General features: G+C 45.0%; 1 protein-coding gene across 2 annotated transcripts in view; it reads right to left on the bottom strand.

Annotated features, from left to right (window-relative positions):
- The window catches only part of LOC311129779 (actin nucleation-promoting factor WASL-like), a 36,361-nt gene extending 25,220 nt beyond the window's left edge, over positions 1-11,141 (bottom strand). Inside the window, exon 1 of one of the 2 annotated variants that reach the window (XM_084162218.1) lies at positions 10,763-11,141. In XM_084162218.1, the coding sequence (XP_084018344.1) occupies positions 10,763-10,867 (105 nt within the window). In that variant the 5' untranslated portion in view covers positions 10,868-11,141. The remainder of the gene's footprint in view (positions 1-10,762) is intronic. The other variant, XM_084162217.1, reaches the window with a different exon arrangement.
- Positions 11,142-24,176: the final 13,035 nt, after the last annotated feature.

The raw sequence follows: 24,176 nt of genomic DNA, 5'->3' as shown, positions 1-24,176 counted from the left end.
TCTTTATAGTGTCTTTACTGTTGGCAGCAGTGTTTGTGTCCCACAGTAACTGCCTCTACGCCCTTCCCTATAAGACCGAACTGTATCACACCGCTGACTGACTCAGACAGCAGCCATGTCAGTAATGTATCTAGACCTGTAAGCACTAGAAGGAGGCCGTCTCAGGGAGCAGTGGTTATCAAGTGAATCTGCTGCAGCAATGCCAACAATGTCCTCAGCTCTTTGAAGAGAACTTGTCATAAAGATAAAGGGCTAGCTCAAACAGAGCTAACTGGAAAGTTATTGCCAAGTGTCTCATGGTCTTACACAGACTGATGTGGTCTAGCCTTCCTTCCATGCCCATTATGTGTGATCCTGCTGGGGCAGATAGGCCTGCGGCAGAACCCTCTCACCAGCAGGGCTGGATGTCAGGCTCCACTACACAGACTCAAGATCAGGGCCCAGTTTCCCGATAGCGATGGAACTTAGGCTTACGAGTGTTTTAACAAAGCGTCGTCCCTACAACGGCCGAAGGCCAAAACACCACGCAGAGAGAATGTTTGTTAAGTGCGTCATTAGACAAATTACAGAGATAGTAGCCTATTGGCAAAATATAACTCAATTGAAATGTGTCTTCTCCAAGTTTGCTGACGACAAGGCGGTGGTAGGACTGATCACCGACGACGATGAGGCAGCCTATAGGGAAGTCAGAGACCTGGCAGTGTGGTGCCAGGATAACAACCTCTCCCACAACGTCAGCAAGACAAAGGTTGATTGTGGACTACAGGAAACGGTGGGGCGAGCTAGCCCCCATCCACATCGATGGGGTTGTAGTGGAGCGGATTGAGAGCGTCAAGTTCCTCGGTATCCACATTACTAAGGAATTGACATGGGCATGGGCCCTCAGATCCTCAAAAAGTTATACAGCTGCACCATTGAGAGCATTTTGACTGGTTGCGTCACCGCTTGGTATGGCAACTGCAAGGCACCCGACCACAAGGCACTACAGAGGGTGGTGAGTACGGCCCAGTACCTCACTGGGGCCGAGCTCCCTGCCATCCAGTACCTCTATACCAGGCCAACACACACATAACATGCTTTTAGACATTTTTGCAAATGTATTGAAAATTAAATACAGAATTATATATTATACATAAGTATTCACACCCGAGTCAATACTTTGTAGAAGCACCTTTGGCAGCGATTACAGCTGAGAGTCTTTATGGATAAGTTAGCTTGGCTCTCTGTGTGTTCGTGCCGTGGGAGGAGGGGTTAGTTCGTTGGCAGAGAGCAATGGCTAGCTAGTATGCTAACTATTCTAGCTAACTAACTGAATGAATAAGTTGACGACGTACTCACTCAAACTGTAAAAACTAACCCAAAACTTTACACAACGTTAGACACTGACACGAATGATCTGCTTGGCGTGTTAACACACTGGTGGTTTGTTGTAACCGAGTATTGGTGCTAAACCGTGTTATTGGAGGCTGGCATGCTAGTTGGCGTCATAGGATTCGGTGCCCTGGACGGTTTTCACGGAAGAATACTATACCAAGTTAGCTAGCTGAATAAACTAAGTTAGAGTCTATTCCTAGAAAACATTGAACCGCTGTAGTTTACAACAATTATAATTTCTATAGTGGAAGTTGGGAGAGTTATATTTGAGTGTTTCAGTGAAACGTAAGTGAGGGAGGCCCCGCTCTCTCGCTTTCCCAGATGTTTAGTTCATTTCATTCCGATCTCCTTTGCATTATTGTAGCCTTTTTCTGTAGCCTGTCAACTATGGGTCTGTCTATCCCTGTTCTCTCCTCTCTGCACAGGCCCTACAAACGCTTCACACCACGTGGCTGTTGCCACTAATCTGGTGGTCCCTGCGCGCACGACCCACATGGAGTTCCAGGTCTCTGGCAGCCTCTGGAACTGCCGTTCTGCAGCCAACAAGGCAGAGTGCATCTCAGCCTATGCTACCCTCCAGTACCTCGACTTCTTGGCGCTGACGGAAACATGGATTACCACAGAAAACACTGCTACTCCTACTGTGGACATTCTCTCTTTTTCCCCTGACCCATCTGTCTATCTCCTCATTTGAATTCCATGCCGTCACAGTCACTAGCCCATTCAAGCTTAACATCCTTGTCATTTATCGCCTTCCAGGTTCCCTTGGAGAGTTCATCAATGAGCTTGATGCCTTGATAAGTTCCTTTCCTGAGGATGGCTCACCCCTCACAGTTCTGGGTGACTTTAACCTCCCTACGTCTGCCTTTGACTCATTTCTCTCTGCCTCCTTCTTTCCACTCCTTTCCTCTTTTGACCTCACCCTCTCACCGTCCCCCCCTACTCACAAGGCAGGCAATACGCTTTACCTCATCTTTACTAGATGCTGTTCTTCTACTAATCTCACTGCAACTCCCCTCCAAGTCTCTGACCACTACTTTGTATCCTTTTCTCTCTCACTCTCCTCCAACACTACTCACTCTGCCCCTACTCAGATGGTAATGTGCCGTCGCAACCTTCGCTCTCCCGCTACTCTCTCCTCTTCCATCCTATCATCTCTTCCCTCTGCTAAATCCTTCTCCCTCTGATCTCCTGATTCTGCCTCCTCAACCCTCCTCTCCTCCCTTTCTGCATCTTTTGACTCTCTATGTCCCCTATCCTCTCGGCCGGCTCGGTCCTCCCCTCCTGCTCCGTGGCTTGACGACTCATTGCGAGCTCACAGAAGAGGGCTCCGGGCAGCCGAGTGGAAATGGAGGAAAACCTGTCATCTTTTCACTCCCTCCGCTCTACATTCTCTTCCTCTGTTTCCGCTGCTAAAGCCACTTTCTACCACTCTAAATTTCAAGCCTCTGCCTCTAACCCTAGGAAGCTCTTTGCCGCCTTCTCCTACCTGCTGAATCCTCCTCCTCCTCCCTCCTCCCTCTCTGTGGATGATCCTCATTTATTAAGTCAAATGACACCGCTGGTCCTGCTCACACTGCCCTACCCTATGCTTTGACTTCTTTCTCCCCTCTCTCTCCAGATGAAATCTTGCGACTTGTGACGGCCGGCCGCCCAACAACCTGCCCGCTTGACCCTATCCCCTCCTCTCTTCTCCAGACCATTTCCGGAGACCTTCTCCCTTACCTCACCTCGCTCATCAACTCATCCTTGACCGCTGGCCATGTCCCTTCCGTCTTCAAGAGAGCGAGAGTTGCACCCCTCCTCAAAAAACCTACACTCGATCCCTCCGATGTCAACAACTACAGACCAGTATCCCTTCTTTCTTTTCTCTCCAAAACTCTTGAACGTGCCGTCTCTAGCCAACTCTCCTGCTATCCCTCTCAGAATGACCTTCTTGATCCAAACCAGTCAGGTTTCAAGACTGGTCATTCAACTGAGACTGCTCTTCTCTGTGTCACGGAGGCTCTCCGCACTGCTAAAGCTAACTCTCCTCTGCTCTTATCCTTCTAGACCTATCCGCTGCCTTTGATACTGTGAATCATCAGATCCTCCTCTCCACCCACTCCGAGTTGGGCATCTCTGGCGCTGCTCACTCTTGGATTGCGTCCTACCTGACAGGTCGCTCCTACCAGGTGGCGTGGCGAGAATCTGTCTCCGCACCACGTGCTCTCACCACTGGTGTCCCCCAGGGCTCAGTTCTAGGCCCTCTCCTATTTTCTCTATACACCAAGTCACTTGGCTCTGTCAAATCCTCACATGGTCTCTCCCATCATTGCTACGCAGACGACACACAATTAATTTTATACTTTCCCCCTTCTGATAACCAGGTGGCGAATCGCATCTCTGCATGTCTGGCAGAAATATCAGTGTGGATGTCGGATCACCACCTCAAGCTGAACCTAGGCAAGACAGAGCTGCTCTTCCTCCCGGGGAAGGACTGCCCGCTCCATGATCTCGCCATCACGGTTGACAACTCCATTGTGTCCTCCTCCCAGAGTGCAAAGAACCTTGGCGTGACCCTGGACAACACCCTGTCGTTCTCCGCTAACATCAAAGCAGTGACCCGATCCTGCAGGTTCATGCTCTACAACATTCGCAGAGTACGACCCTACCTTACACAGAAAGCGGCACAGGTCCTAATCCAGGCACTTGTCATCTCCCGTCTGGATTACTGCAACTCGCTGTTGGCTGGGCTCCCTGCCTGTGCCATTAAACCCCTACAACTTATCCAGAATGCTGCAGCCCGTCTAGTGTTCGACCTTCCCATGTTCTCGCATGTCACACCGCTCCTCAAACACTCCACTGGCTTCCAGTTGAAGCTTGCATCTACTACAAAACCATGGTGCTTGCCTACGGAGCTGTGAGGGGAACGGCACCTCCTTACCTTCAGGCTCTGATCAGACCCTACACCCAAACGAGGGCACTACGTTCATCCACCTCTGGCCTGCTAGCTCCCCTACCTCTACGGAAGCACAGTTCCCGCTCAGCCCAGTCAAAGCTATTTGCTGCTCTGGCACCCCAATGGTGGAACAAGCTCCCCCACGACGCTAGGACAGCGGAGTCACTGACCACCTTCCGGAGATACTTGAAACCCTACCTCTTTACGGAATACCTGGAATAGTATAAAGTAATCCCCCCCCATAAAAAAAGAAGAAGAAAAAGTGGTTGTCCCACTGGCTATCATAAGTTGAATGCACCAATTTGTAAGTCGCTCTGGATAAGAGCGTCTGCTAAATGATGTAAATGTAAAAGTCTCTAAGAGCTTTCCACACCTGGATTGTGAAACATTTGCCCATTATTATTTTCAAAATTCTTCAATCTCTGTCAAATTCGTTGTTGATCATTGCTAGACAACCATTTTCAGGTCTTGCCATAGATTCTCAAGTAGATTTAAGTCAAAACTGTAACTCGGCCACTCAGGAACATTCATCGTCTTCTTGGTAAGCAGCTCCAGTGTAGATTTGGCCTTGTGTTTTAGGTTATTGTCCTGCTGAAAGGTGAATTCATCTCCCAGTGTCTGGTGGAAAGCAGACTGGAACAGGTTTTTCTCTAGGATTTTGCCTGTGCTTAGCTCTATTCCGTTTCCCTTTATCCTAAAAAACTCCCTAGTCCTTAACGATTACAAGCATACCCATAACGATGCATCCATCACTATGCTTGAAAATATGGAGAGTGGTACTCAGTAATGTGTTGTTTTGGATTTGCCCCAAACATAACACTGTAGCTCAATTGGTAGAGCATGCACTTGTAACGCCAGGGTAGTGGGTTCGATCCCCGGGACCACCCATACGTAAAAATGTATGCACACATGACTAAGTCGCTTTGGATAAAAGCGTCTGCTAAATGGCATATATATTATATATTCTGGACAAAAAGTTAATTGCTTTGCCACATTTTTTGCAGTATTACTTTATTGACTTGTTTCAAACAGGATGCATGTTTTGGAATATTTTTGATTCTGTACAGGCTTCCTTCTTTTCACTCTGTCAATTAGGTCACTATTGTGGAGTAACTTCAATGTTGTTGATCCATCCTCAGTTTTCTCCTAACACAGCCATTAAACACTGTACCCGTTTTAAAGTCACCATTGGCCTCATGGTGAAATCCCTGAGCGGTTTCTTTCCTCTCAGGCAACTGAGATAGGAAGGACGCCTGAATCTTTGTAGTGACTGGTTGTATTGATACACCATCCAAAGTGTAATTAATAACTTCACCATGCTCAAAGGGATATTCAATGTCTGCTTCTTTCTATTTACCCATCTACCAATAGGTGCCCTTCTTTGCAAGGCATTGGAAAACCTCTCTGGTCTTTGTGGTTGAATCTGTGTTTGTAATTCACTGCTAGACTGAGGGACCTTACAGATAAGTGTATGTGTGGCATACAGAGATGAGGTAATCATTCAAAAATCATGTTAAACACTATTATTGCACACAGTGAGTCCATTCAACTTATTACGAGACTTGTTAAGCAAATGTTTACTCCTGTACTTATTTTGGCTTGGCATAACAAAGGGGTAGAAAACTTAGACATTTTAAAACATAATTTCACTTTGACATTATGGGTTATTGTGTGTAGGCCAGTGATAAAAAAAAAACTAAATTTAGTCCTAATCCATTTTAAATTCAGGCTGTAACAAAATGTGGAAAATGTCAAAGGGTGTGAATACTTTCTGAAGGCCCTTAATGTACATAGCAACCTCAATTACCTCGTACCCCTGCATTCGACTAGGTACTGATAGTCCCTGTATATAGCCATGTTATTTGTTTACTCTTTATTGTTATTCACTGTGTATTTATTCCTCATGTCACAATTTTTATTTTATCTTCAACTCTGCATTGTTGTTTACGAAGCATGTGACAAATAAAATTTGACTGAAAATGTATTTCAATATGATTAAAATATATATACACACGTTGCCTATTTACACTATATATTCAAATTAATGGATTTTGCTATTTTAGCCACACCCATTGCTGACAGGTGTATAAAATCGAGCACACAGCCATGCAATCTCCACCGTCATAGGATGCCACCTTTCCAACAAGTCAGTTTGTCAAATTTCTGCCCTGCTAGAGCTGCACCGGTCAACTATACGTGCTGTTATTGTGAAGTGGAAATGTCTAGGAGCAACAATGGCTCAGCCGCAAAGTGGTAGGCCACACAAGTTTACAGAACGGGACAGCCAAGTGCTGAAGCACGTAGCGCGTAAAATCGTGTCTCATCGGTTGCAACACTCACTACAGAGATCCAAACTGCCTCTGGAAACAACGTCAGCACAATAACTATTTGTCGGGAGTTTCATGAAATGGGTTTTCATGGCCGAGCAGCCACACACAAGCTTAAGATCACCATGCGCAATGTAAAGCGTTGGCTGGAGTGGTGTAAAGCTCGCCACCATTGGACTAATCTGGGTTAGGCGGATGCCAGGAGAACACTACCTGCCCCAATGCATAGTGCCAACTGTAAAGTTAAGTGGAGGAGGAATAATGGTCTGGGGCTGTTTTTCATGGTTTGGGCTAGGCCCCTTAGTTCCAGTGAAGGGAAATCTTAACGCTACACAATACAATGACATTCTAAACAATTATGTGCTACCAACTTTGTGGCAACAGTTTGGGGAAGGCCCTTTCCTGTTTCAGGTTGACAATGCCCTCGTGCACAAAGTGAGGTCATACAGAAATGGTTTGTCGAGATCGGTGTGGAAGAACTTGACTGGCCTGCACAGAGCCCTGACCTCGAACCCATCGAACACCTCTGGGATGAATTAGAACACCGACTCGAGCCAGGCCCAATCACCCAACATCAGTGCCCGACCTCACTAATGCTCGTTGCTGAATGGAAGCAATTTCCAGCAGTAATGTTCCAACATCTTCCCAGAAGAGTGGAGGCTGTTATAGCAGCAAAGGGGCGACCACCTCCATATTAATGTTCATGATTTTGGAATGAGATGTTCGACGAACATACACTACATGACCAAAAGTATATTTTAATGCAGTCATCTTCGGTTTAATTTAAAGCTTTTTATCCTTCACTTGTTTGTAACAATTGCAAAGATTTTGGCAAGTTTGTAGGCCTATTTGTAGTCCACTTTGTTCTGAAGTTATGGTTGGTCACAGTCAGACAGATAAACATCTTCATTCTATGTTTAGCAGAGATTTTCTGTGAATAAAGTGACTCAGAAGGGTAAAAAAGCAGCTAACGACACACTTCACTGTTTTACGAGTGGTCTGAGGCAGTCGGTAAATAACGAGGGTTTTCAAGAGCAACTTTAGTAACAATGGTTTTGGGAAACAGCACAGAGATTTTCCGATGCTCCTACGAAGGTTCTAATGATGAACTTAGCCTTAAAATGCTTTTGGGAAACCGAACCCAGGTTCTTCCCCAAGTTTACTAGCCTCCTCGCAAAGGGGTTCAGGCCCATTACCCTGCAGATGAAAGGCAGACCAGAGCAGAAAGTGGTAAACCAAGTTTACTAGAAGGCCTAGTAGCTAACTACACACAGATGGATAAGGGCTGTGCAGTGTCTGGAGACATGAAGCTTTCTAGCCTAGCCTACATTTCAAAGAAAGCAATATCTGTCTGTGCTCATCTAGCTGGCTGTGCTCACAACAGGGCTAAGGCAGTGAGGTCACAGAGAGCTGAACTGTATCATCGATCAGCCTCTCCAGCTCTGATCACCAGTGGCAGCCTGAAACAACCCCGCTGGCCACAGGAAGCACCCAGTCCCAGTGACATCGCCACGGCACCACTCTCCAGGCTGCTGGTGCTACTACACACTATAGCCAGCAGGACTGTAGAGAGCTCACAGTGGAAACAAACAAACAGGATGACGAATGTACTGTAACTGTGCATCATTCATCCATGTCCTGACAGTATTTCCCATGTAGCCTAAAAATTGGGATTGGGTGGGAATAGCTGGGGTTGGGAAGGAGGGGGGGAGTCAGAGTGGAGTTGGAAAGTAGTAAAGACTGGAGAGTAGTAGGAAATACAGAGACTGGTATTGGGAGGCCCAGAGTAGGGGTGGTAAGGGGAGGCCGAGGTGGGGAAAGAGAGGGAACAGGGAAGAGGTTGGGAAGGAGAGAATGAGGTTAAGATCAAAGGGCACGTTTTCGCCACTCCAGCACAAAACACTGGAGGAGGTCGACCACCGCACTTCCTGCTGGAGAGGACTGCTGATCAGGCAGTCTCTGCGTCTCGGTCTCACTCACACACACAGAACATGAATTGGATAGCTTCCACCTCTAGCCAGGTGCTGATAGTAAAAAGTGAAGCAGCAGGAATATCGATTAGTTGAATGTCAGTGAAACCACAGCAGCACAGGTTGGACCTCTCACATGTGTGATTCATCATTTGGCAGGGCCTGCGTTTCAGAGTGTGCTGCTCACTGTTTGTATGTATGAATGACTGAAAGAGAGGAGAGAGAGAGAGAAAGAGAGAGACACAGAGAGAGACCCTGAGCTGAGATCCACTGACGGCTCAACAGGCTATTAGAGACCTTAGCTTCTGGCTAACAGCTAGCATAACATTACTGGCCTTCAACAACTGGAATAAACAAAAGGTTAAACACAGAAGCCAGGGGCTTGAGTTCTCTGTGAAGGAAGAGAAAAGACAGCAGCAGTGATGATGAATTACTACATTTTCTTCTCTAGCTATATGAGACCATTACATAACAAGCAATCACTCACTCCTCGTAGATTTTAACAATATTTTTTTCATGAGGAGAGAGAGGCAGAAATGTTCCTCGCAACTGCCTAGGCTGTGTCACATGCTGAGTGACATGGCCTGGATGTCTCTGGAACAACATAATTGGCTGTTTATACAGGTGTTCAACACAGGTGCAGAGACACACCTGGGACAGGTCTGACTGTGACTGAGAGGTAGGAGGCGGTACTCTTCTGGCCCACCACGTGAGAAAGAGGAAGTAAGATAAGTCTACTTCCTTAACACCATCTTAGCCTACTTCGTGAATATGACAAAGGTGACATGACTCAAAGCCAGGTGATTTGGGGAAGTAACAACGGGTGTGGTAATGTGGCATGGGAAAGTTACTACCGAGACAAAACTATCAACTTGTCTACTCTAGAGAAACTGTAGCCTCAACCACTGTAGGGAACGTGTGTGAGTAGTATCCGACTTCACACTGGCCAGAAACCTGCCAACTTGCCAAGAAGCCAAACTTAGTTTCAAACATTACGCAACACAACCTGACCCATATACATGAGAAATCTGATTAAACCACATGCCTGATGAACAGATTAACAACATTAAATGGCATCCAATTGTATCAACCAAACTGGTGTTTACAGGTAGCACATACTTCTATGGAGAGTGAAATAAGGGGGGTGGGTGCATTCTCTCTCTGAATTGTCATCAGATGAAGAGGAGCCTACCATCCAAGGCTAGCCGGGTAGTTTACTGACATAGATCAAGTTGACACACTTGGGTGTAAAACCAGTGAATAGATACAGTATACCTATTTTGTTGACATAAGCGTAGGGCAATACAATTCTATTGTACATTACACCAAATTAAATACCAGAGGTTAAAGGGTGCAATCAATGCAGATCATGTTTCAAGAGGACACTGTTTCTATTGAAATATAATTTCCTGGCAGTGTCAACTGATAACAAAACGCGTTATATAATATAATTTTCAGGCCGTCAAATTAAATAGCGCCCCTGCCCATCAGAGTTAATTTGCCACAGAGATACATTGTAATGCTACATTGGTCACATTCTTCACTGATTGCTACATCTCAAAAACCGAGGAGAACAATCAACTGAATTTATTTGTGTGATTGCCTATGAGAAAGCATTGTGTGGACAACATAACAATGCATGCCAAGTGTGGTAGCATGCCAGACAAGTTGTTCTGAACACACAGGCTACTTCGGAGAGCAGCCAAGGCATTATGCAATGTTAGTTGGAATAATAATTCGTGGCCAGGTTGAGGAGTTTACCAGATCCAAACACTGGCCCTGGTCTAGGCCAACAAAACCGAACAACACATTCTTGCTAACAGTAGTTTGGCTCTTCTGGGTGTTTCCATGTTATGCAGGTGTGTCAAGGAACACCCGAGGCCTCGGGGCTTGACTGAAACTTTCTACCGCCCAAATGTCACAGTGTCCCTGGATATCAACATTCCCTTTTCCCTAACCCTGTTCCACCGGTCTAGCCAAAGAAGCAAAGGGAAGGAGCGTCAGTGCCAGAGGCGAGAGTTGTTTTCCTTCGGTTGTTATCATATCAAACATATTGAGGCATCAATTACACAGGTTTCAGTTCATCCTGAAACGGGTAAACATCATCCACGAGCAATTAGTCAAGAAAGTATAACAACTGATAAACTTACGGTGCATTTCCTGCCAAGGTAATTGAAGAGACAGTCGTTCTCTTGTGGGGTTAGCAGTATGGATCCACTGTTAGCGGGCCGCCGTTGCGGCAGATGGCCACTCATTATTGACAATCAACCAAAAGGTGTGTTTTGATTCCGATTCGTCGGTGTATGAAACCCAAACAAACAGTCATTGATCTCCGGTGGCCTGCAACCGGACCCTCACATCGATGCACGTCTATTCACGACCCGATAGAAACAGCTTTAGTATGCTAATATCTCCGTTGGTTCCAAACACAACTCAAGGTCCTTCTTTTATCCAAATTATGAGAACATTCCTGCAACGTCTTGAAGATGATAGATCCTAACTTCATCGGAACTCCAGCGCGAGCAGCAGGATATCTTTGGCTCAATCCAACATGGCAGTCTGTGGGACTAAACCAAACACGTAACGGGGGAGTGCGCACTTTTGAAATGCACGACTAGATCATCTTGAGAGCATTAAACGGTTATCTTACGCAACATTTATAACACAAAAATGTACTATCTTTATAATGAAAATAAATGAAAATACGTCAAAAGAAGCGAAATGAAAATATTTTTTGAGAGAATGGTACGATCCAGTCCGCCTATGTTTATACCGAAGACTCTTATAACTAACCCAAGATAGACAAGAGCCTGTCGTTTGAAACGGGAGCAAATGAATCATGCAAGGACGTTTGTAGAGGCAAGCACGAACTGGTGAGATCCTATTGGCGCGTTCTAGCATTTATTTACATATTTCCGGTAGGGAACGCCTACTATGTGAAGTGCGCATGTGCAGTAACTATATTCGAACCTTGCACTCCTTTTAAACAACGATTTTTTTTTTTTACCTTGACAAAGGGTAGTCTACAAAACGCAGTCCACTCTGTTTGTTACAGATCCTGGTTTTGGAAACAGAAAACTGTATGGAGTTCAAATGTTTAATCGATGAGAAAATTAGCAGAATTTTGGCCAAAATCTCCCGCTGCCGGCCAATGGGCTTCCTATCATCACCATATTTGGTAGTGAGTGGAAACACCAAACGGATGCTTCACATTTATACATCCGGTAAAATATCTGGCTCATTGTTTTATCTGTGCTTATGCTGGAATGAATCGAAGTGGACCCGTGCAAAACGGAGCAGAGACAGAAAGCGCAGGTTGCCAAATTGATGCTAGTTATTTATGCTGCATTCATGTACTAGTCTGAATTAGGAAACCCGGACATTTCCGACTTGCTAACTGGTTGTACACATGCCGCGTTCCACCAGTTATCAAGTCGGAAAATTCGGAGTTTCATAGTTCAGACTAGCAAGTGAACATAGCATTATCATGAGGATAAGTAGTAGATGATCCTATGGTGCAGTAGGCCTAGGCCCAATGACATATATATATATATATATATATATGACTGGACAAATCAAATCACATCAAAGTTTATTGACACAGATTTGCAGATGTTATCACGGGTGCAGCGAAATGCTTTTGTTTCTAGCTCCAACAGTGCAGTAATAATACCTAGACAACAATACGCACATAATCCAAAAGTAAAAATAAAGAAATAAAGAAATATCAGAATGAGCAATGTCAGAGTCCAGAATATAAATAAATAGGCTATACACTGACTATACCAAACATTAGGAACACCTTCCTAATATTGTGACCCACCCCTTTCGCCCTCAGAACAGCCTTAATCGTCGTGGCATGGACTCCACAAGGTGTCGAAAGCTTTCCACAGGGATGCTGGCCCTGTTGACTCCAATGTTTCCTATAGTTGTGTCAAGTTGGCTGGATGTCCTTTGGATGGTGGACCATTCTTGATACACATGGGAAACTGTTGAGCGTGAAAAAACCCAGCAGCGTTGCAGTTTATGACACAAACCGGTGCGCCTGGCACCTACTACCATACCCAGTTCAAAGGCACTTTTGTCTTGCCCATTCACCCTATGAATGGCACACATACATAATCCATGTCTCAATTGTCTCAAGACTTAGAAATCCTTCTTTAACCTGTCTCCTCCCCTTCATTTACACTGATTGTGGATTTAACTAGTGAAATCAATAAGGGATCATAGCTTTAACCTGGTCAATCTGTCATGAAAGAGCAGGTGTTCTTAATGTTTTGTGTATTCAGTGTATATAATGGTGCGGACAGACAGTATGGACAGTATATGAATAGAAAAGGTGTGTACAGCAGTAGTTATATAGGATGAGCCATGACTAAAATACAGTATATACCAGAGGTGTGGACTCGAGTCATGTGACTTGGACTCGAGTCAGACTCGAGTCATGAATTTGATGACTTCAGACTCGACTCGACAAAATGTACAAAGACTTGCAACTCGACTTGGACTTTAACATCAATGACTCGTGACTTCACTTGGACTTGCGCCTTATGACTCGAGAAGACTTGCTACTTCCCATGAAAACTGGGGAAAAAAATTTTCACACGGCCGCGCCGCTCTCCGTTTATCTGCATCTGTGAAAAAAATGTGCACCATCCACCTGTATGCATACAGAGAGCGCGCGCTGCCTGCACGTTATCCAATCACTGTAGTCCCACGTTGTTTTGATTCGACAGCATCTAAGCAGGCACATTGCAAGACAACCAATGAAGCACATCAAGCAACAACGCGCCAGTTGTCAAAATGATACCGAAGATAGTTTGGTTTGGCTATAAAAATTACGAGGTAGTCGACAAAAAACGAGTTGCAATCTGCAAAACATGCGGATCGAAGATTACAGACGGAGCTGCCACAACGTCCAACTTTGTTCGACACCTGAAGTTGCACAAAGAAAGGTAAGTTTTGAACGAATGCTACGCACCTTATCGGATGTACCGTAACTTACTAGCTAGCTGCTGCATATTTACTGTATCAACGAGACAAACGCACGTCTCCCTTGCTGGTTCATGCTTACAAAAATATGGATTTTTGAACTGCTATTATATGGACATTCTAAAACGCTTTCGTGAAAAACGCTTAACGTTCTTTAATGTACTAAGACAGTGTTATTAAAAGACCAAACTCTGTAAATATCATATTAATAAAGTATACTATGTACAAAACATCAGATGAGCCCAGAATATGAACGCAAACACGTTTAATAACACGTTGCGTTTTCCTCCCATAGAAAACTATTATAAGAAAAGGCTTAGCGTGTCTTAATATACTGAGACAGTAATATTAAAAGACCAAACTATAAATATCATATTAATAAAGTATACTAAATGTACAAAACATCAGATGAGGCCAGAATATGAACGCAAACACGTTTAACAACACGTTAAGTGTTTTCCTCCCATAGAAAACCATTATAAGAAAAGGCTTAACATGTCTTATGTAGGCTACTATGTATTCTGGGCTCATCTGATGTTTTGTACATAGTATGCTTTATTAATATGATATTTGCAGAGTTTGGTCTTATAATATTACTGTCTTAGTATATTAAGCATTAAGCAACGTTAAGCGTTTTTCACGTTAAGCGTTTTAGAATTCAGTTTCAGAGTTGCTGGTGTGCTGCCTCATTGAGGTCGTTTATGTAATTTTGGTTAATCACAACTAAGCTGAACTGTCGCTGAAGACAAAATATCACAATTAAACAATGAATGCACCCCCTTTCACAACTCGGATGTAGTTGGTGCATCCCTAAACCCATCCAAGTACAACAGGAAACATAGTAAGACGTATACATTGTAAAGAGGAAAATGATAACACAGTCACAGTAGATCCACCATTAGCCTTCCCTTTTCATATCATGCCCAAACAGCAGACAGCGCATGGACAGAGTGCTACCGTAGTCTACAGTAGGTCTGTGAGGCAGCGCACCACTGGGATATATACAGTATATAATAAAATAATAACGATTATAGTAGTAATGTTCAGAGATGCAATAGATTATTATAGTGCAGTTCTTAACTAATGGGAATATTGTTTAGCTTATTTTTGGTTTAATTTGGTTTACTTTAGTTATTTAATTTATTCAATTATTTTGTTTTTCTATACTTTTCATGCCAACTTGCCATGGCCCCCCTAGAACCCCCTCGCGGCACCCAAGGGTCCCCGTCCCCACTTTGAAAACCACTGCTATAAAGCATATGACTTCAGTTTCTTGAGGGAAAGGGCTTTCTTATGAATTTTGAAGCAGTGAAAATATTCTTAATATTGCATACACTGACACTGAAATGTATTATCGTAAACCGTAGTGTACAATAGGCAATGAATATTAACACAACAACATTGATATGAGTAAAGAGTAGTTTCAAGTACAACATGTGTGGCTGTAAAGGATTTTCTGACATCTGTTTCATATTCTTCTCTGTTACAGGTATGAAGAATACCAGATGAACAAAATCATCGTAGATGAACCACAACAGCCTTCAATCTCACAATTCCTTGACACTCGTGTAGGGCGTTACAGCCTGACCCACCCACAGCAGAAGGCCATCTCCAATGCGATACTGTCTGACTTGATTATTGATTGCAATTTCCCTCTGTCTATTGTGGAAAATAAGAGCTTTCGTCACTTTCTGGCTGTGCTGGACAGCAAGTATACCCCAGTATGTCGCCGAACGCTGACCACAAAAACAGAGAGCCTTGCTGAGGAGAGACGGTCAAAGTTAAAAACTCAATTGAGCAACACTGACCATGTTTCAGTCACTGTGGACATTTGGTCTGATCGAAAGATGAGGGGATTCCTTGGTGTCACTGTGCACTGGATGGAGCGAGATGCAGAGAGGGTACAGCTAAAGACTAATCTCTTGGCCTGCAACCGCTTCAAAGGCTCTCACACAGCAGAGCGAATCTGTGACCAATTTGAGGCAATATGTGATGAATACAACATCAAAGCTAAATTGGACTATATAATTAGTGACAATGCTGCTAACATGCGCAAGGCATTTACAGTCTGCTTCCCCAGCGAACAGGAGGAAGATGAAGATGCTGGAGATAATCTTGATGATCCTGAGCTATGGCATGACTTAACCCAAGAAGACCAGCAAACCGTCGATGCTGCTATGGCAAAGAAACAGCGCCTGCAGTGTTTTGCACACACATTGCAGCTGGTTGTGGGAGACGGTTTGAAAGAAACAAAAGCGGCATGTCCTTCTCTCTCCAAGTTATCAAAACTTAGCTCCCTGCTCCACACAAGCACAACGTTTAAAGACATCTTCGATGGTGAATTTGGGGAGCACAGAGGCATCCCTGCTGCAGTGAGCACGAGGTGGAATTCCACACTGCGGCAGGTAAAAGCAGTCCTTCATTGTGATCAGCAAAAGCTCTGCGCAGTTCTTGAGAAGGCCGGGCATAAAGAACTGTCATTCACACCACGAGAGTGGAATCTGCTGAAGGAGTTGGTGGACATCTTAAAACCGTTCGGAGAAGCAACTGATTTGACACAGGGGGAGAAAGTCATTACAATCAGTGCAGTTGTTCCATCCATCTTGTCCCTCAATCACCATCTTGAGAAGCTGAAGCCTCAAGTTCGTTTCCTGAGTGGCCTGGTCAGAGGTCTGCAGGCATCCCTGAAAAAAAGATTTCTTGGGATCTTCATTAATGTAAAAATGGCCCAGTCTCAAGAAGGGATCACTGCCCCCTTTTCAGACACAGTCTACCTGAAAGCAGCTGCCTTGGATCCAGCCTTTTGTCTGCTGTGGATTGAGCCCCATGTGCTGGTCAACCGTGACATCAAGGCAGAGGTGGCACAACGAGTTAAAGGTAAATATTATTGACTTGCAATGCAACTTAAATGCAACGTACAATAATTTGATCTTAATCTGATATAGGATCTAATGTGATATTAATCTGACTTTAACAATAATAAAAAATTTCAGTCTTGAACAGTATCATCAACATCAGAAATAAGGGCTCTTTTGTTTCTGCTGTTGTGACACGTTTTTATTTTTATTTTTAGAATTGATCCTGCAAGATGCTGCAGAGACAGAGCAGCCTGTGCCGGTGCCTGCTGAAGAAGAACTAGAGGACATGGAAGGAGAAGGGCTGTTTGCTGCATACCATAAGAGGCAGAAAAGGGATGTTGGGACCCCACCAGCAGTACAGCTAAGTCACTACATTGACATGGCAGAAGGACAGAATGCCCTTTTGTTCTGGGCACTGAACAGTAAGACTCTTCCTTCACTCTTTCAAGTAGCCATCCGAGTCTTGGCAGTGCCTGCTTCTAGTGCTCCAGTGGAGCGAGTTTTCAGCCATGGTGGCATCATTCTGCGTCCCCATCGTGCACAAATGACTGACAGACTTTTGGCCAATTTGATCTTTTGCAAATGCAATGCAGTATAGGGGCCTCCCTCCACCTGTCCACAGCACGCATGCGCGCACACACACTCACTCTCTGCTCATCACCTGTCCACACAGCTCTCTCTCTCCTGTGGTAGGAGTTTCTCTCTCTCTCTCTCTCTCTCTCTCTCTCTCTCTCTCTCTCTCTCTCTCTCTCTCTCTCTCTCTCTCTCTCTCTCTCTCTCTCTCTCTCTCTCTCTCTCTCTCTCTCTCTCTCTCTCTCTCTCTCTCTCTCTCTCTCTCTCTCTCTCTCTCTCTCTCTCTCTCTCTCTCTCTCTCTCTCTCTCTCTCTCTCTCTCTCTCTCTCTCTCTCTCTCTCTCTCTCTCTCTCTCTCTCTCTCTCTCTCTCTCTCTCTCTCTGCATTGTTCTAGTGCAATATGCTGTTCAAATACAAGCATTTTTTTTGTGAAAATTAAATGTTATGTTTTTTGCTGTATTTGATTAATGTTATTGTATAAAAAGGTTTAAATAAATACAAATCTTACAGACATACATGATTTGTATACATTTTATTTCTGTGGTAAGAGGACTTGAAATGACTCGAAACTAAAATGGTAGGACTTTGGACTCGACTTGAGACTTGATGGCTTTGACTTTTGACTCGACTTGGGACTTGCCTCATCTTTGACTCGACTTGACTCGGGACTCGAGGGCAAAGACTTGAGACTTACTTGTGACTTGCATAACAATGACTTTGTCCCACCTCTGGTATATACATATGAAGTGGGTAAAACAGTTTGTAAACTTTATTAAAGTGACCAGTGTTCAATGACTCTATATACATAGAGCAATGCAATCTCGGTGCAGGGTAGAGTACCGGGTGGTAGCCGGCTAGTAACAGTGACTAAGGTAGGGTACTGGGCGGAGACCGGCTAGTGGTGACTGTTTAACAGTCTGATGGCCTGGAGATAGAAGCTGTTTATCAGTCTCTCAGTCCCAGCTTTGATGCACCTGTACTTCTAAATCATATGTATCAAACTCATTCCATGGAGGGTCAAGTTTCTGAGGGTTTTAGCTCCTCCCTTGTACTTGATTGATGAATTAAGGTCACTTATTAGGAAAGAACTCCCCTCGCCTGGTTGTCTAGGTCTTAACTGAAATAAATAAATAAAAAAAACCTGCAGACACTAGGCCCTCCATGGAATGAGTTTGACACCCTTGTTCTATATAGATGGTAGCGGGGTGAACAGGCCGTGGCTCGGGTGGCTGAGGTTCTTGATGATATTCTTGGCCTTCCTGTGACACCGGGTGCTGTAGATGTCCTGGAGGGCAGGCAGTATGCCCTCGATGATGCGTCGGGCTGACCGCACCACCCTCTGGAGAGCCCTGCGGTTGCGGCTGGCGCAATTGCCGTACCAGCCGGTGATAGAGCCTGACAGGATGCTCTCAATGGTGCATCTGTAGAAGTTTGTGAGGGTCTTAGGGGCCAAGCCACATTTCTTCAGCCTCCTGTCAGTGTGAAGGGACCATTTCAGGTCGACAGTGATGTGCACACCGAGGAACTTGAAGCTTTTGACCCTCTCCTCTGCGGCCCCACCAATGTGGATTGGGGGCATGCTCTCTCTGCTGTCTCCTGTAGTCCACGATCAGCTCCTTTGTTTTGTTGACGTTTTATGAAGAAGTTATATTCCTGGCACCCCTCCGCCAGGGCTCTCACCTCCTCCCTGTAGGCGGTCTCGTCATTGTTGGTAATCAGGCCTACCGCTGTTGTGTCGTCAGCAAACTTGATGATTGAGTTGGAGATGTGTGTCGCCATGCAGTCATGGGTGAACAGGGAGTACAGGAGGTGGCTGAGCACGCACCCCTGTGGGGTCAGCGTGGCTGAGGTGTTGTTTCCTACCTTCACCACTTGGGGTCAGCCCGTCAGGAAGTCCAGGACCCAGTTGCACAGGGAGGGGTTCAGACCCAGGGCCCTGAGCTTAGTGATGAGCTTGGAGGGCACTATGGTGTTGAAGACTGAGCTGTAGTCGATGAACAGAAACTTGGCGTGACCCTGGACAACACCCTGTCGTTCTCCACTAACATCAAAGCGGTGACCCGATCCTGCAGGTTCATGCTCTACAACATTTGCAGAGTACGACCCTACCTTACACAGAAAGCGGCACAGGTCCTAATCCAGGCACTTGTCATCTCCCGTCTGGATTACTGCAACTCGCTGTTGGCTGGGCTCCCTACCTGTGCCATTAAACCCCTACAACTTATACAGAACGCTGCAGCCCGTCTGGTGTTCAACCTTCCCAAGTTCTCTCATGTCACCCCGCTCCTCCGTACACTCCACTGGCTTCCAGTTGAAGCTTGCATCTACTACAAAACCATGGTGCTTGCCTACGGAGCTGTGAGGGGAACGGCACCTCCTTACCTTCAGGCTCTGATCAGACCCTACACCCAAACGAGGACACTACGTTCATCCACCTCTGGCCTGCTGGCCCCCCCTACCTCTACAGAAGCACAGTTCCCGCTCAGCCCAGTCAAAGCTATTTGCTGCTCTGGCACCCCAGTGGTGGAACAAGCTCCCCCACGACGCCAGGACAGCGGAGTCACTGACCACCTTCCGGAGACACTTGAAACCCTACTTCTTTATGGAATACCTGGAATAGTATAACAGTAATCCTTCTACCACCCCCCCCCCCCCCATAAAAAAAGGGGGTGGTTGTCCCACTGGCTATCCTAAGTTGAATGCACCAATTTGTAAGTCGCTCTGCTAAATGACTTAAAATGTAAAATTACATAGGTATTTATCTTGTCCAGGTGGGATTGGGCTGTGTGCAGTGCAATGGCGATTGCGTCATCCGTGGATCTGTTGGGGCAGTATGCAAATTGTAGTGGGTCTAGGGTGTCGGGTTAGGTGGAGGTGACATGGTCCTTAACTACCCTCTTAAAGCACTTCATGATGACAGAAGTGAGTGCTACGGGGCGATAGTCATTTAGTTCAGTTACCTTCACTTCTTGGGTACTGGAGCAATTGAGGACATCTTGAAGCAAGTGGGGACAACAGACTGGGAGACAGACTGACAGATTGAATATGTCCGTAAACACTCCAGCCAGCTGGTTTGCACATGCTCTGAGGACGCGGCTTGGGATGCCGTCTGGGCCGGCAGCCTTGCGAGTGTTAACACGCTTAAATGACTTACTCACGTCGGACACGGAGAACGAGAGCACGGAGAACGAGAGCACACAGTCCTCGTGAGCGGAAGGGGCCTGCGTCGGTGGCTCAATGTTGTTTTCCTCGAAGCAGTCGAAGAAAATGTTTAGCTTATCCAGGAGCGAGGAATCGGTGTCCGCGATGTGGCTGGCTTTCCCTTTATAATCTGTGATTGTCTAGAGTCCCTTCCACATACGTCTCATATCTGAGCCGTTGAATTGCGACTCCAATTTTTCCCTGTACTGTCATTTTGCCTCTTTGATGACCTTACAGAGGTCATAGCTGGTCTGTTTGTACACGTTCATGTTCCCAGTCACCTTTCCATAGTTAAATGCGATGGTTCGCACTTTCAGTTTTGCACGAATGCTGCCATCTATCCACGGTTTTTGGTTTGGATAAATTCTAATCGTCACAGTGGGAACAACATCTTCTGTGTACTTCCTGATGAACCCAGTCACCGAGTCAGTGCATACGTCAATACTATTCTCAGAGGCGACCCTGAACATTTCCCAGTCTGTGTGATCAAAACAATCTTAAAGCATAGATTCTGATTGGTCAGACCAACATCGATTAGTCCTTACCACGGGTGCTTCCTGTTTAAGTTGATCCTCATAACTTTGTCTGTGTGCGATTTTAAAATAACCAGTCAAGGGCATACATCTGGTGTATTAGAAGCAATTATTGGCAACATGATTGACTTCAAAACATTTTTTTACTTACACGAAGATTAACCACCAAGATTGACATTTTTCCATCCACTATAATGGGGGATCTTGTTTTCTGCAAACAATTCCTGCAGTACCCCGGTCTGCCTTGAACTTCCGTGGCTACAATGGCTACAATTATGGCTAATGGCCCATATAATATGGACAGGAGGACAGAATTAGATAGCAGCTGATTATTATTACATGGACAATTAATTCTAATTAAATACATCATTATTTATTATTCCTATTATTTGCTGTGTAGGCCTTGTTATTTAATTGCAATAAAATACTAGGAATATAATAGAAAAAACTAAAAATAGGGAGAAATCTGACGCTCTGCCGTTGAGCAAGGCAGTTGCTCAAGGGCTGCTCCCCAACAACAACTGCTCTCCAGGCGCCGATGAAGTGGAATTAAAGCAGCCCCCAGCACCTCTCTGATTCACAGGGGTTGGGTTAAATGTGGAAAACACATTTCAGTTGAATGCATTTAGTTGTGCAACTGACTGGGTATTCCCTTTCCTTCCCCTTTCCCTTGGGGGCAATAGGGGGCAGGGCTGGAATAAATCACTGTGTACAGTCGTGGCACGGTTCACTCTGATGTCTTACACATTAACCGATTGTGTGAGCAATTGTTGTTGGACTTTTCAACTCAGACAGTACAGTACCCAACACACATTAACATATTTTTTCTGTTTTCACAGTTGTATTTTGCTTTAATATTCACTTAACAATGAAGCAAAGCCTAAGTAGGCCTACGAGAGCAGCATGCAAGTTTCTTGCTGCATATTTTATCATGGAGCCCAAGGGGGTAGAGATACAGAGCCTCGGCTCCCCAGCCTCTAACAGAGTGATTAACACACACACACACAAACCAACCCAGAGAACGAAGTGTTACTGAGGTAACCTTGGGTTTCTGAGTAGAGTTAAACCGTTTCACATCCCTCAGTGTTCTGAGGTCTACCTACAGTACCTACAATACCTGTGTGTTCCCTGTGGTTGGACTGAGCTGAGCAAAAAGGTTCTCTATCCACAGTGATGTGTTGACGGTTAGTGCCTTCTGCCTACCGTCGGTGCTGCTGATGACTGCTCTTCCTGGTATGCTGCCTACCCTGCAATCAGGAATTACAGCTGGATCAAATTAAGGACAGGGATGTGTGTGTAATAAGGCAGCTTGGCTGTCAACATTCAGACACCAGCTTTTGTGCTTTTTCTAAATCATTGGATGTTTTATGGTTTTATGATTTGGAGACACATACCAACACATGTACATACAGTATGTATGCAAATACACATTCTTAACCATAAATTCATAGAATGTTTCAAATGTTTAGAATGATCTGGTATGTATATTCAGACCATTCTTTGGTATGAATCATGAGGATCTTAAGAGTACGTCACCAAATGAGAGAGATGTTTACATACAGATTTTGGGGACTAGATCTAGGTCAGGTTAGATGATAAACTACAGTATGCTCTGTCTGATGATGACTGATGAGTCAGGGCTGTGGCCCATTATCCTGATCCCAGATCTGTATGTGTTTTAACCAGCTCCTCTGAACATTGGTGGCATGCATGCAATTGTTGTCAGAATAGTTGGCTAAAGAAGAGCATACAGATGGGACCAGGCTACCGAACTGTATACACACACAACACTGAGAATGTTTTCTGTGCTCTGGAAACTCACTCTGTAATTCACCTCTTGGATTAGATGACATAATATGATTTGAAGGAATCACTTTCTGTTGGAGACAAGTCCTGGGAAGTTAGATGGACAAGAGGTCTTCCAAGGTTCACCCAATCAACTTGAGTTGAGGCATCTTGTGATATTTATAAAGACTGAACTGACCAGGCTGTGCCAGTAACAGAGTAATGTGAATTTTCTATGCCTGAAACTCCATGCCTGTTCATGATACTTGACCCTTCACCTTTGTAGTTCAGGGGCAGCTCATCAATCCTTCCACTTGATTGAAGTACAACCCCTTGTCCTCCTCACAGAGTGTTCTATAACAAATTAATGCCCCAAGAAGAGTTACGGATAACTCCCACAGAGAGAAGGCAGCCCCAGGAGTGAACGTTGTGAGAGATGGAGGCACCACAGACCCAGCTACAATGCCAACCCTGGCTTCAGCGATCAAGCACACACACAAACACACATACATCATCCCAGTGCCCAAGAAAAACAAGATGACGCTTCGAGAGGCTGGTCATGGGCCACATCAAGGCCAGCATGCCAGGCACACTGGACTCACTCCAATTTGCCTACCGCTCTAACAGATCCACAGAAGATGCCATTTCCATCGCTATTCACACAACCCTTACACATCTGGACAAGAGGAACACCTATGTGAGAATGCTGTTCATTGACTACAGTTCAGCATTCAACATTATTGTTCCCTCCCAGATTGACCAAGATCAGAGCCCTGGGTCTGGACACCACCCTCTGCAACTAGATTCTGGACTTCCTGACGGGCAGACCACAGGCTGTGAGGATCGGGAACAACAGTGCTTAAATTAACAGGATTCGGCACCTCTCAGATTTCACTCTGTTCAGTACGGTACCTCTCGCGGCATGATTTATTAATTGTTTCAATGTTTGCACTGTAAACATTCTATTAAAAGTGATCAGAGTTAAATCAAGTTGCCTGCCTCCTTGATTTTTCTCCCGCCTCCCAGAAAAATCATCACGTAAAAGCGCGGGGATCCTACTGTGTAATCATCCTATCCTTCCAGACCTGCTCTCTTATTTGTACATATAGGATGTGGTGAGGGCCGGTTGGGTAAGTAACTGATCTTGACACACATCATGTAGCCTAGGCTAGCAATCTCCCTACTGAATTTAAAACCTGGTAAAGCCAAATAAAAATTTTATACCGAACAAAAATATAAACGCAACATGTAATGTGGTGGTCCCATGTTTCATGAGCTGAAATCAAAGATCCCAGAAATGTCCCATTTGCACAATAAGCTTATTTCTCTCAATTTTGTGCACAAATTAGTTTACATCCCTGTTAGTTAGTTTCTCCTTTGCCAAGATAATCCATCCACCAGACAGGTGTGGCATATCAAGAAGCTGAATTAACAGCATGATCATTAAACAGGTGCACCTTGTGCTGGGGACAATAAAAGGCCACTCTAAAATGTGCAGTGTTGTCACACAACACAATGCCACAGATGTCTCAAGTTTTGAGGGAGCGTGCAATTGGCATGCTGACTGCAGCAATGTCCACTGGAGCTGTTGCCAGAGAATTGAATGTTCATTTCTCTACCAT

The sequence above is a fragment of the Coregonus lavaretus genome (assembly GCF_964263955.1).
Source record: "Coregonus lavaretus genome assembly, chromosome: 5".
NCBI classification, from domain to species: Eukaryota; Metazoa; Chordata; class Actinopteri; order Salmoniformes; family Salmonidae; genus Coregonus; species Coregonus lavaretus.
Note: the sequence above shows the minus strand (reverse complement) of the source record. Positions and strands in the feature narration are given on the sequence as shown.